This window comes from Phyllostomus discolor, chromosome 3, assembly GCF_004126475.2.
Source record: "Phyllostomus discolor isolate MPI-MPIP mPhyDis1 chromosome 3, mPhyDis1.pri.v3, whole genome shotgun sequence".
NCBI lineage: Eukaryota > Metazoa > Chordata > Mammalia > Chiroptera > Phyllostomidae > Phyllostomus > Phyllostomus discolor.
In genome coordinates, this window is record NC_040905.2 from 191,603,449 (window position 1) to 191,617,653 (window position 14,205).

Below are 14,205 nucleotides of genomic sequence, written 5' to 3' on the forward strand. Positions count from 1 at the left end.
CTGCGAACCAAAGTGCCACTGGTTCAATTCCCTGTCAGGGCTCATGCCTGGGTTGAAAGCCAGGTCCCCAGTGGTGGGTGTGTGAGAGGCAACCACACATTGATGTTTCTCTCCCTCTCCTTCTCTGTCCCTTCCCCAGCTCTAAAAATAAATAAATAAAATCTTTAAAAAATAAAAGCACCTGCAAAACAGAAAATCTGCAGTGTTACTATAGTGGTTATCTGGGTTGGGAAATTGTGAGTGTAGTTTATTTCCTCAATTTGCTTTTCTTTTAAAATAATAATCTTGTATTATCTTTGTAATAAGAACACATTTTAATTTTTATAACTAAATACCACATGCATTCTGTTTGCCCAAATTTTTGAGGGAAAAATAAGGATGTGCATTATACATGGGGAGTACGTGAAGTACCTGGTATCTATCTTGTGGTTTATAATTAGGTATTTGTTACATAAAATTTCTTGTACCATAATATGTTCCAAACTAAATGCTAAAATTCCTTTATAATAACAAGAAACAAGTGTGCAAATATAAATAAATAAATAAATAAATAATCAAATTAAAAAATTGAAATGAAAGATTTTTTTTCCTGAAAGTTTGGGTCAGAAACGTGGGTGCACATCATACAGAGCAAAATACGGTAAATGCACTCATATCCACCTGTACAAAAACTGTCACAGGGACCTGACATTCTACTGGGCAGATGTCTGGATGGCCTGCATTATGGGGACGCGGAGCCAGGGGTTGGCACATCCCCTCAGTAATATGTTAGGCACCTGTTAAAAATCATGGTGAAGAGCACCACTGCATGGGAAATGCTAATTATATAATATTAACTTCGAAATGAAAAGGAAATGGGATAAAATAATAATATAATTTTAGAATAATGATATTGCTTTGCAGTGATAGAATTATGGTGACTTTTTGTACGTTTGCCAAACTTTCTATCATATTACTTTCTACATTAAAACTTTTTATTTTATATTTAAGCATGTGCTCGAACAATTTATTTATGGTCTCACCTTGTTAAATGTTAATATTTTTTGGTAACAGTATTTGTGTAATTAGCCTGTCTATATAAATTCAAAATAAAATCTCAAATTTCCTGGTATATGTAATACATCACTTATTCCAGAAGATGGCAATATCATAGTTATTAAGAAGCATTAGAAAATTTGCAGGGCTGTATTTCATTATTCCTAACGTTATTTTTGCTTAATTATATTTCAATCTTAGTTATGTTTTGATCTTTGATTTACAGTGATATTTGCATTCCTTTTAAGTCTCAGAAACATAAAACATTTTATGTTTTAAGTGTAAGTTAAATAATTCCACACATTTTTAGTTCCCTACTATACTCTTACGCTTCCTGGATCTTTTCCATTTTAAGAAATAATAGTCAAATAATATTGTTACTTCTTGAAAATATTTTGTGGGTAGGTCATTGTGCTGGGTGTCTGTATACATTATCTCACTTACTGTTGCAGAGTAGATGTTATTCTCCCCATTTTACAGATGAGAAAAGGGAGGCTGAGGGAAGATTGTTCATTTGCCTAAACTCAGTTATTTTTTGCCAGAGTCTGAATTCAAGCCCAGTCTCTGTAAAGAAATCATTAAATGGATAAATAAAAAATAATAAGCAAATAAACAAAATGACTATACAGAAATAAAAGAGAATGTGTGTGTGTGTATTCAGCTATCTATCTACTATCTAATTCAGGTCATATTAAAAAGAAAAGGTTATAATAGTGCCCTGGCTGGCGTAGCTCAGGGGATTGAGCATGGGCTGTGAACCAAAGTGTTGCAGGTTCGATTCCCAGTCAGGGTACATGCCTGGGTTGCAGGCCATGACCCCCAGCAACCGCACATTGATGTTTCTCTCTCTCTCTCTCTATCTCCCTCCCTTCCCTCTATGAAAACAAATAAATAAAATCTTTAAAAAAAAAGGTTATAGTAAATAAGATACATGTTAAATCATTTCTATCTTCTTTTTTCTCTTATAATGTATGAGAATTTCCCCCCATGTTATTAAAAATTCCTTGGAAACAGAACTAATAGATTTTATGATATTTCTTCATTTGAATGTACTATATTTTATTCAGTCTTTCTGAATAAAATATATTTGCTATATGTCTTTGAATATAGCAATTTCCTCTCAAAATTAAAGCATTATTAATAATGCTAAAATGATCATCTTTGTATAGAAATCTTTGTCTGTATCTCTGTCCATTATTAAGGATACATTCCTAGAACTTACATGACTTATGAGACCAAAAAAATGAATTTCTAAAAGGCTCTTTTTAAGAAAAAATAAAGAAAGAACTCATGAACGTGGACAAGAAGTGTGGTGATTACAGAGGAAGGGGGTGGAGGGGGAGAGAGTTGGGGGTACAAATGATGATGGAAAAAATTCAGTTAACTTAAAAAAATGGTTTTAGCAAAAAAGCTTCTTTTTTAAATTATAATTTTAACTCAATTATTAATCTAACAAATTCCCATTTTAAAATATGTAGAAAAGTTTTCCAGAAAAAAAACTGTGCTGTATCTCTGTAACTAAAATAACTAATTTATTATTTTTATGTATTTTCTACTAGATTTATATATTTATATATCTGTATTTATTATATGTATCCACATACATGCCCATTTTCAGAGTTGATAAAAAAAATACATACATTCAGAAACTTTGAATTCTTGTCCTTGTCAATTAACACTATATAACATTATATATGTAATATATATAGTAGGCATGTTTCATATCATTGAATATTCTTCAAAAATAAGATATTTTAATAGGGGATTTATATTCCTTTATGCTAATTAAATTTTTAGATTATTTATAATTTTTTATTATTGTAGAGAGGTATCTATCACACTGCTGATTATTTCTTTAAGTCAGACTTCTGGAAATGGTGTTACTGGAACAAAAGGTAAAGCTGTGAAGACTGATACGCATTGACACATTGATCTCTAGAAACATTCTACCAGCTTCTGCTTGTACTAAAGTCTGTGAACCTCCCCATTTCCCGCGCCTGGCAGACACTCAGGACATCCCTCTCATTCAGCGTTGATAGCCCTAAAGGCAGAAGATGGCAGTCCTTTTTCATTTGCATTGTTTTTTTAGTAAATTAAATATGTTGCATTAATTTATCAGCACTTTGTATTTCCTCTTCTCTAAATTTTCCATTCACGTTCCGTGCCAATTTTGCTATTAGGATATCACTGCTTTTTTACTGTTGGATAAAAGATTTTTATACATTAGGGATATTAAAATTTTTCAATCACATTATGTCATATACTTTTGCATACCTTTTCATTGGGTTAGTGATATTTTATCTGTAAATGAATTAAATTTTTATGATAGATAAATTATATATTTTGTGTTATCTTTCCCTTTTTTTGTTCAAAAGTCTCTCCTTAGCCCCCTAAATCAATAAAATACCTACATTTTATTGTTTTTTTTCCTCCATTTTTCTTTTTAAAATTAAGGTATAATTTGTGTCCTATTTTAATGGTTTTATCTCTTTCCTTTTTCATATTTATTAACAACTGGAAATAATTTTGTTACATAATGCATAGTAGTGGGGGCCCTATTGAATACTTAACAAATGTTTACCAATTTATTAAGTACTTTGTTTCCTCCCTCACTAATTTGTGAAGATGTTTTATCATATGTACTTATTGCAAGTATTCCAAGAAGTATTGCAACAGTAGCTAAGAATCTGGATTTTGTGATCAGCCACACCTGGGTTCAGATTCTGGCTCTGCTATTTTTTTGGCCCTGAGCAAGTTAATTAGTCCATAGAAATCCAGTTTCCTTATCTGTAAAAGAGGGATGGCAAACGGTGCAGGTAGTGCACCTAGCATGTGGTGTACCACCAGGGAAACACTCAATACAGTATATATTAGCTACTATGATTATGATTGCAACATGGATAAAGTTGTTTATACTTTAATAAACCCTGATGTTCTCGAACAGTGTTGAAAGCTTTAATGAGGTGCTGGGGATGTGAAAAATAAAACAAAACTCTTTCACATCTCCACAATGGGCATTAGCGTGGCTCGCTCACAGCTAAGTGATGGACTTCCACATCCACTGGGCACACGGCTCGTATTGTGCCTTGGAAGGAAGGTCTGAAGGGATAGAAAACCAGATGATCTCAAAGGTTAGAGGGGTATGAGGTCAGGGGTTTTCTGCATTATGTTAATTTTCTGACAGTAATTATGTGTACTGAAGGAAAAACAGTGAAGATGTTTACTAAAAACGTGCATACCTCCACAAAGTTATTTAGAGATTGATCATCATCCCATATTTCGCTGCAGACAGTAAAAACATCATTGCTGAAATCTGCAAATACACGGGCCTTTTAGGAGCCCTTTTAAGGTATACCTCTTGTTTAACCAATCTGTTTGTTTCCTTGAGCCAGTTTTATTTATTATAGCTAATAAATAAATAAATGGATGGCATTTATTTATGGCATTATGGAAATAAATGCCATGGATGGCATTTTCATATCTGTAAGAGCAAATTCGCTATGTTAATCTTCATTTTGAAATTTTACTTAGCAACACTTGCCCATTTTTTTCTTTCACATGAAATTTTGATTTACTTCAGGCCTTTCCAGTGGCCTGCCATTCATCAAATAACCATGTCAAACTTAACATTCCCAAATCGAACTCCCTTCTCAGTAAATGGCAACACCGACAGATTTGCTGAGAAGGAAAACCGTGGAATCATCCTTGACTCTTTTCTCTCACACCCACATCCATTCATTCCATTGACACTTGGGACTCTGTATTTCCAGAGATTCATAATCCAATTACTTCTCACTCTTTATTTCTGGTTTGAGAAATAGAAATAGGTTCTTAAGTTGTCTTCCTGCCTCCAGCTTTGTCTACCTCCCACACACATATTATCCTCAACACAGAAGTCAGGGTGTTCCTTGAAAAATCTAAGTCATATCTCATTATCCCTTTGCTCCAAACTCTCCAACAGCTTGCCATCTTACTCAGAATAAAATTCAACATACCTGCATGACTCACCCCACCGATCCACCTAATACTGCTCTCAAATCATTTCCTCCTACTCTCCCTCCATTCACCAGGCTCCTGCCGCAGACCTACTGGCCCTGGCTGTTCTTTGTGTAACCAGGAACGTCTCAGGGTCTTCCTACTCACTTCTACTTGTCCCATGCCCTTAGCTGCTTCAAGCCATGGGTACCTAATCAGTGAGGCCTTCCTTGAGCTACTTATGTGAAATGGTAAATCCACCACCACATTCTCTGTCTCAATGAATGTCCTTTATTTTTCTATATAGCACTTACTATCCTTTGCTATATAAAATCACTCATTAACTGATTACTATTTGTCAAAAAGGTCTCTTCAATTTTAATGAGAAGACTATATCTAATAGTCATAAATTAATTTGGAAAAAATAATTTTTAAAAATCATTCTTCCCATGCAGAATTTTAGTGTTATCTCAATTTTATTTCAATTTCATTTCCTGTCTCTTAGTGTGTGCCTTAAGTACAGTTCTTATTATGTGAGGCTAAATCGTTTCTTACCAATGTTTTTCATAGCTATTTTCTTTCTCTTTTTAAATTGAGATATATATCACATATCATAAAATTTACCCTTTTATTAAAAATGTACCATTCATAGTTTTTAGCACATTCACAAATTGTGCAACTGTGGCTACTGCCTAACGCCAAATCATTTCATCATTCCCCAGAAGAACCCCATGCTTTCCAGTAGTTAGTGGCTAGTCCCCTCACTCAGCTCCTGGCAACCATTAATCTTTATTTCTCTATCAATTTGTCTATCCTGTATATTTCATGTAAATAGAATCATATAACAGGTAGGATTTTTTTGTCTGGCTTCTTTCACTCAGCATAAAATGTTTTCAAGTTTCAACCAAGTTGTAACATATGGCAGTACTTTACTCCTTTTTGTGGCCTAATTATATTCTGCTGTTTAATATGCCACATGTTGTTTACCCATTCATCGGTTAATGGTAGTTAGGTTGTTTGTGCCTTTTAGTTATGAATAGTGCTGCTATGAACATTTGTGTAAGAATTATGGTGTGGACCTCTGTTCTCAATTATCTTGGGTGTGTATACCTGGGAGTGGAATTGTTAGGTCATATGGTTGGTAACTATGTTTAACTTTTCAAAGAACTGCCAAACTGTTTTACACGTGCACCAGTTTCCATGCCCAACAGTTACATAGGAGAGTTCCCATTTCTCAGCATCCTCACCAACACATGTCATTTTCCATCTTTCTGACTATAGCCCTTCTAGTGGGTGTGAAGTGGTATCTCATTTTTGGTTTTGTTTTGCATTTCCCTAACGACTAATGATTTTAAGTACCGTATCTGTATTGGCCATTTGTATATCTTCTTTTTTTAAATGTTTTTATTGTTGTTCAAGTACAGTTGTCTCCATTGTCCCCCCACCACTCACCCCCCAAGCCATAGCCAATTCCAAAGAACCTATGCACCCCAATGTATATCTTCTTCAGAGAAAGAAGTTTATTTTCTACCAGTCTGTGGGTTTTCTTTTCACTTTCTTATAGTGTCCTTTGAAGTATTAAAGTTTTTAATTTTCATGAAGTTCCATTACCTATCTTACAGAGGGTAGCTTGTTCTTTTGTTGTCATATCTAAGACACCATTGCCTAATCCAAGTTCATAAAGACTTGGCCCTATTTTTTCTTCTGAGAGAAGTTTTATCTCAGAAAGTTAGGTCTTTGCTCTGTCTTTAATTACTTTGGTACATGGTATGAGGTAGGTGCTCAACTTTCTTCTTTTGCATTGTAGATATCCAGTCTTCCCTTCACCCTGTGTTGAAAGACTATTCTTTCCCCACTCGATGGTCTTAGCACTCTCGTGAAGGCCAAAATCGGTGGACTATGGATGTAGGGGTTTATTTCTGGACTTGCAAATCTATTCCATTGGGCTACATGTCATAGTTGAGCTTTTGGTAAATACAGGAAAGAAGTGAGTACATTTTGTTCTCTGACAAGTACCTGGAACATAATTGAACACTGACATATACTTTTTACCTGTTACCTGGCATGGGCGGGAGATTGATATTCACCTCTGAGACATGAGTATCAAGAAGAAGGAAATGCATCTGAAAAGTGGGTGGAAATCTGATCAGTTCCAAGAGTCTCCTTAAACACAAATTGATAAATAAGGCCCAAATTCCAGTCCATATAGTGTGGCTTAAAGATTTACAGCCTAGTAAATTTCAGGTAGACATAACCCCGTACACACATCTTAATGCCGTTACATAAATCTGGTAAATATTTACTGAGCCCCTACTCCATACTGTACACAATAAAGCAGCTTTGATTTGAAGACTTTTATTTCTGGCATACTTCTGACATAATCTATTTGCAAAGTTACCAGAAACATTAAGTTGATTATATAAAAATTATCTTTTTATAAGTCAAAAATAGTCGAATGGTGGATCTAGTTTGTGAACAGTGGATTTGTAGCCCTTCTTTTTGCCAATAATTCAATAATTAGCTAGTAGGCCAACGATCTCTAGTCAGGCCACTCCCTGTTAAAGGTAATGGAACTTTATCATCCTTGCATAACAGAATGCTTGCCTTTCTGTTTCACTTTGTTGGGGGGCGGGGGGCATCGGCAGGATGGCATAAAACTTATCCAAAATGATTTCAGATTATTAACAAGCAATGTGTGAAGAAATGGGTAAAGAAAATGATTTTCTGGGCCTGGAAGCTTTAGGGACCAAAGCTCTGTGACATCGTACCAGAACAACCAAGGATGGACCCCTCTCTTCCTCCTAGCTGGCCCCAGAGATCCTACAGTGGCATGGTGTGTATAGTTTGTGTCTGGCAATGTTTGATCTTGATGACAGTGGAGCCATAATCAGAACCCTGGACCCTGGGACAAAGGTAGTTTTCTGCTCAGCTCAAGTTCTATCCCAGGGCATTACAGCAAACTCAGAAAAATAGTCCAGACTTTTAAATAGAATTCTTCCTTTTGAAGTTGTTTCAATTGAGCTTTCCACTTGACATAATAAAAATCAAGAACTTTGGCTCATCAAAAGACACCACTAAAAGAGAGAAAAGACAGGCCACAGACAGGAAAAATAGTATTTGCAAAACACACTTGATAAAGGACTTATCCAAAATGTATAAAGAACTTCTGCAGTCAGTAAGACGGACAACCCAAATGGGTAAAATACTTGAGTAGGCATTTCACAAAAGAGGCTGGTCAAATGCCCAATGAGCATATAACATGATGTTTAACATCGTCAGTTATCAGGGACATGCAAATTAAAACCATAATAAGGCTCTGCTGCCCACTTGCCAGCATGGCTAAAATCCAAGCTGTTGTCTAGGTTGTGGAGCAACTGAAGCTCATACACTGCTCGTGGGAAAATAAATCAGTGCGAGCACACCAGAAACTTGTTTGGCTGTACTGTTAAACCTAAAAATAAATCTATGTCCTTAGATCCAGCAAGTCCACTCCTGGGTAGGTACCCAAAAGAAATAAATGCATATGTGCAGCAAAAGACATGTTCAGTAGTGTTCACGGAATGTTTCTAAGAGCCAAAAACGCAACTGCTCAAGTGTCCACAAGAGTTGAATGAATTCATAAATTGTGTTATACACATGCGATGGCATACTGCACAGAACCAGAAAAGAATGAACTACAGCTAACTTGAAATGACGTGAATAAATCTCACAGATAAAATGTTGAGCAAAAAGCTAGACACAAATGAGTACTCACACTGTGATTCCACTTAAATCAAATTTAAAAACAGGCAACACTAATCTGTGGTAAAAGATCAGAACAGTGGTTACATTAGGGAGTGCTTTGTCTGGGAAGGGGGCATGAGGGAGACTTGGGTGCTGGAAATATTCTACAGATCAGCCTGGATGGTGTTACATAGATAAATACATGTGTAAAAATTCATTAGCCATTCTTGAGCTAATGAAAATTCAGTCATTAGCCTGAAATGCATTAGCTTAAGATTTGTGCACTTTATTATACGTTAGGCATAATTAAAACTTTTAAAGGTATATTAAAAAAAAAAAAAGTTCTCCAGACATCACCATTTGTTCTGAGAGGCCAGGTAACAGCCCCTTCATGTCCCCAGCAGACAAGTGAAGGGGTGACCTCTGAAGAGGGTGTGAAAAGAACGAAGTTCAGTTGAACACATTGGACAGCTAATTGGCCACGAATTGGGTAGCATCCCACCTAGCAACTAGAAGCATTCTCCAAGGAGTTGTATGAAATGGAAGGTCTTCACAACAAGAAGAGTGAGGCAAGGGAGCTGTAACAAAAGGGAAGAAGGGATTATTTTGGGCCTGGACATCTTTTTTCTTGGCGGGGGGGCGAGGGGGGGGGGGCGCCCAGGTCAGTGAGAGAACAGGGAAGGCTTTTGTTATGCAGATTGCTTCTTCTTTCTATTTGGGGAGACAGAATGGCAGAATGGAAACTACACACTTTATTTACTTTTGGCTTTTAAAATAACATATATGTTAAAACTTACAAATGGGAAGAAAGCTAAATGTACTCTGGTCTCCTGGATAGAAAGAAGCCTGAAGAGAAGAGGACACTAGGGAAAATTAATGAAATCTGAAGGAAAAGCGCGGAGTTTAGTGAATCGCTGTGGACCAATGTGGGCTCCGTAGTTGTGACGATGTACCACCGTGGTGATGAAAGGGGTTAGCAATAAAGGAAGCTAGGTGTGGGGTGTATGAGACCTCTCTGTATTATTTTTGCAGTTTTTCTGTAAACCAAAAACTATTCTAAAATTTGCAAGCTTATGCAGATTTTTAAAAAGTGGAGGAAAGAACTTTTATCTCAATCTCAGATAAAGTGAACCTTGGCATGAGCCCAGTGTCCAGGCTACAGGACTGTAACTAGGCCTCAATCCCCATCAGCCTAATCATTAGTTCTGCTATTTTCAGTGACAGGGAAAAAACCATGAAAGTTGGAACTGCCAGTCAAAATATGTAAAATCACAAAACTTGAAATGGATTAGACAGGAAGGTTTAGATAAGCTGTTGTGGAAAATAGGAAGCTTTCATATAATTTCTTGAGAAACTGATGTACTGAGAGCAACAATTTAGGGATTCCTTCTGCAAGCAGTTTGCAAAATGGATTGCAGTTGGGGGAAAGTTGAGGCAGGGGGATCAGCAAAGAGGAAATGACGGACATGTGAAACAAAAGTCTCAATTCTAAAGCCCTAAAATGAAACTTAAGACAAGGGTTGCAAGCAATGTTATTCTAGTGCCACTTACAACCTGTTTTAGGTCCCTGCAGACAAGTCAAGCCTACTGCGGAGGTGGGTGCGTCACCCAACCTTAGCCTGACTCCATTGGGCATTTGAGTCATGAAACTCCTGTAGGTCCCCCTGCTCCAAGTCCACACTACCCTGGTGTTTTGTCAGGACTGCGTCTTGTCACTCTGCTGGTCCTGCAGCAACCCCGTGTTTGTGTGATAGTCAAACGTGAGAAAAATGCTTCTTTCTTATTTTTAACTCGTCCTTATGAGTTTTTAAAAACTTCTTATTTTGAAATGAGTCAAATTTACAAAAAAGCTTCAAGAATAAGAATACAGCACAGAACACCATAGGCCCTTGTTATGCCTATTGTTAAACTTTTCTTTCTTTCTTTGTCTCTGTGTGTGAATATATATGTGACTGTGTGTATATATGACACATACATGACTATATATGAATGCATGTACCATGTTTTGCCATGTGTTATGAACACCCATGTTTTAGTACTAATTCCCATCATACTTGGGATGGACAAAAAAGTGTGCATTATACATGGCAAAATGCAAAACATCTAATATTTTTTAATTATTTGAGAATAATTTGCATACAGCATGGTCCTTTAGTACTAACAACTCCATCGTGCATTCCCTAATAGTGAGGATAACCCTTTATAAACCTCGGGACACTTACTCCGTCACCGCTTCTTGAGTTGGACTGACCTATGGAAGCACTCATGACTCTGGTGTGACCTGTCCCACTGCCTACTGAGTCACAGGAGTGAAAAATCCCAAGTGTCGTTTGAACTGCAGGTTCGGGTCTTTGAGAGGACCACAGAATTGGATATTTCAGATTAGTCTGAGTTTCATTCATTATGTGTTTGTGTGATTCAGTTGTTCAGGTATTCTAAATAGCATCTTTGTCAAAGAATAATACTGACGCCAATAATGGCAAACACTGATCTAGCATTTGTAATCATGTGTCAGGTTCTGTTCTAAGCACTTTGTATGTGCCAATGTGTTTAATACTCACAATAACCTTTAAGGAAACATACCGTGGTTACCTTGATTTTACACATGGAAAAAGGTGGGCACAGAACTTAAATAACTGGCCCACAAATAAGCAGCTGATCAGGGGGTAAAATCAGGATTTGAACCTAGGCTCTCAGGTATCCTTCTCCTGGGTTAATGTGTGTGTATGTGTCTGTATGTGCATTCAGCCTTCTCACATTTCACAGTGTCTTCTCTGAAGAGGATCCCATGGTATTTTTTGTTATCGATTGCGTCTCATTGTGTCCTGTCCCCCCAGGAGACAAGCATTCATTTTCTCAATGTGCTTATTTTTCAGATGAAGAAAAGGTGACTGGTCCCCTGAGCCCGGAAGAATGAACTCCGAGGAGGCTGTTTACACTGTACGAGGCTCTCCCACTCACCAGCTGCCAAGAGTCCGTGGATGGGGAGCAGGATCCTATTACTGCAGTGGAAGCAATGGGAGCCCGTAACCATGTTTCCAAACCACAAACAGCCAAGTGGATTTGGTACAGTGGGGCTGCCTAATAAATAATTAACCAGAAGCATTTGACACAAACCTGTCTGGCAGCAGCGTCTCCACATTTAGTGTCGCCTTCTTAGTTAGCCTTGGGTCTATCAAAGTGATCCTGCTGGCCTGCAGGCTGGAGTTCTCTTCGTTCAGTCTGTGTCTGTCCTATTCGAGTGTATTTATAGAGCCAGTGTGGGTTAATAACTATTTATTGAGTGCCTGTTCCATGCCAATGATTAGGCTGAATGCTTTATAAACATTTAATCTTTACAAAAATTCTGTTAAGTTGCACCTCTTCTCGCCATTTTGCCCCCAAGCAAAAGGAGGCTCAGAGAGGTTGTGTGCTCTGCCTCAGATCGCACAGTTGGCAGAGTCAGGGCTCAAATCCAGGTCTAAATTCAAAGCCCCTTCACTTTAACACGCTGCTTTGCCCACCACTGCCCCAGAGATAATTAACCAGTCATATTATCACCGGCCTTCCTGTCATAAATGGAGGTGGGGAGGGCAGAATACGGGAAGTGTCTCAGGGGGATCAAGGTGGCGTTAAAGGCAACAGAGAATCACAGAATTATTTTTTAACAAAAATAACACAACGTTCTTTTAGATCGAGGTTGATTAGCCATGGATTTGTGAGTCAAATCCAGCCCCAAACCTGTTTCTGTAAATAAAGTCGTATGGGAACACAGCCAGACCCAGTCCCTTGTGTGCTGTCTATGGCAGCTTTTTCTCCACAATGGCAGAGTTGCATAGTTGTGACAGAGACCACAGGGCCTGCAAAACCTACACTGTTGGCTATATGGGCCTTTCCAGAAAAAGTTTGCTGACCTCTGCTTTAGATGACTTAGGAAGGAAGCCAACCGTTTTCATTAAGGCCAAGTTATTATTCTTGTCATTTGTCTGAAAAATTACTTAAAGGTGCCCTGACTGGTGTGCCTCAGTTGGTTGGGCATCATTCTGTAAAGTGAAGCATCACCAGTTTGATTCCCGGAAGGGCACATGCCAGGGTTGTGGGTTCAGTCCCCAGTTGGAGTGTGTGCAAGAGGCAACAGACAATGTGTCTCTGTCACAGTGACGTTTCTCTCCCTCTCTTCCTCCCTCCCGTCCCTTCTCTCTAAAAATAAATACAATTGTTTTCAAAAAAGAAAAACTACTTAAAGGTTTATGATGCTAATATAATCATTAATGGTGGTGGTGGTGGAGGAGGCATGGGGGATGGGGTGGGGGCTGTAGGGAATCTAACTAGGGAAGGTGAAGGGACAGGGAGCAGAAGGGACAGGTCTGAGCCTTTGGGTCCCCAGGCAACTCCTCACCGCAGGCTCATCCCACTCATTCTTCCTTTTCCTCCTGCCAAGTCAAGTTTCCTAAAATAACTCTTTGCTCATACACTTGCAAGTGGCTTTCCGGTCACCACATGCTCAAATCCCAAACCCAGCCTGGAGCTGAGAGACCATAACACTCTGACCCCTACAACTCTCTCTCTCCACTCCCACTTTCCCCTTTTCTTGTTTTCAATCATAAGAAAGTCATGCCAAGTTTGAGTGTATGTTTCAAAGCCAGTGTACTTGTCTTTGATTCATTTTTACATATGCAGAAAAGTAAAGGTGTAATATCTGTAGGTGATGCATTTGATGTATGGGATAGCAGGAAACCAGGCCAAACTTCCATCGATGATGCCACATCAGCTAAGGTAAAAGTTATAAACAAGAGAAAAATTTATAAATGTATTACTTACTTTCTTACCATAGACATTATCCATTTGTGTTTAGAAAACAAAATTCTAAGGTTTTATTTTAAAATTGTAATACTGTAAGCTTTCTCTCACATGGCTATGTATTTTTCATAAAGATAATTTTTCATGGCTGCTGACTATTCCATCTTGTATATGTTTCAAAGTTTTCTGAATACCTCCCTGGTATTTGGGCATCAAAGATTGCTCCTTCAATCTTTGCTTCGCCTCCCTTCCGGGGAGTTGTTCTCGGTGTTTCCCACCTTTGCCCAGGGTCCCATCTTCCCTTCTCATCTGCTTGTCTGAAGTCTTACCCTTTCTGCAAAAGTCCCTTCACCACCTTCCCTCTAGAGAAAAGTGCAGACTGACCTTCAGAATGAGAGGTGGATTGCAGGAGTCTTGCTCCCCTGGGAAGTGTGGACATGGTGGTACCGTCTGAACCTTACAGCAGTCATGGCAGTACCAGAGGGTGCACAGCCGCCATTGCTTCCTGGTGCTGCATGCAAGAGATGATTTATTTACTTTAGAAAACAACATTACATAACTGACACATTATGTACTTTCTATATCTCAGGCATTATTCTAAGCACTTTACATTGTCATTTATCTTCATGACAACGCTTTCGAGTGGGTACCATTAAGACTTTCATTTTACAACTAAGGAAATTGAGGTGCAGA

General features: G+C 38.0%; 1 protein-coding gene across 1 annotated transcript in view; it reads left to right on the top strand.

The window, feature by feature from the left end:
- The window catches only part of SLC44A1 (solute carrier family 44 member 1), a 171,879-nt gene extending 158,565 nt beyond the window's left edge, over positions 1 to 13,314 (top strand). The window contains exon 16 of the mRNA XM_036021993.1: positions 11,610 to 13,314. Within this exon, the coding sequence (XP_035877886.1) occupies positions 11,610 to 11,624 (15 nt within the window). The 3' untranslated portion in view covers positions 11,625 to 13,314. The remainder of the gene's footprint in view (positions 1 to 11,609) is intronic.
- Positions 13,315 to 14,205: the final 891 nt, after the last annotated feature.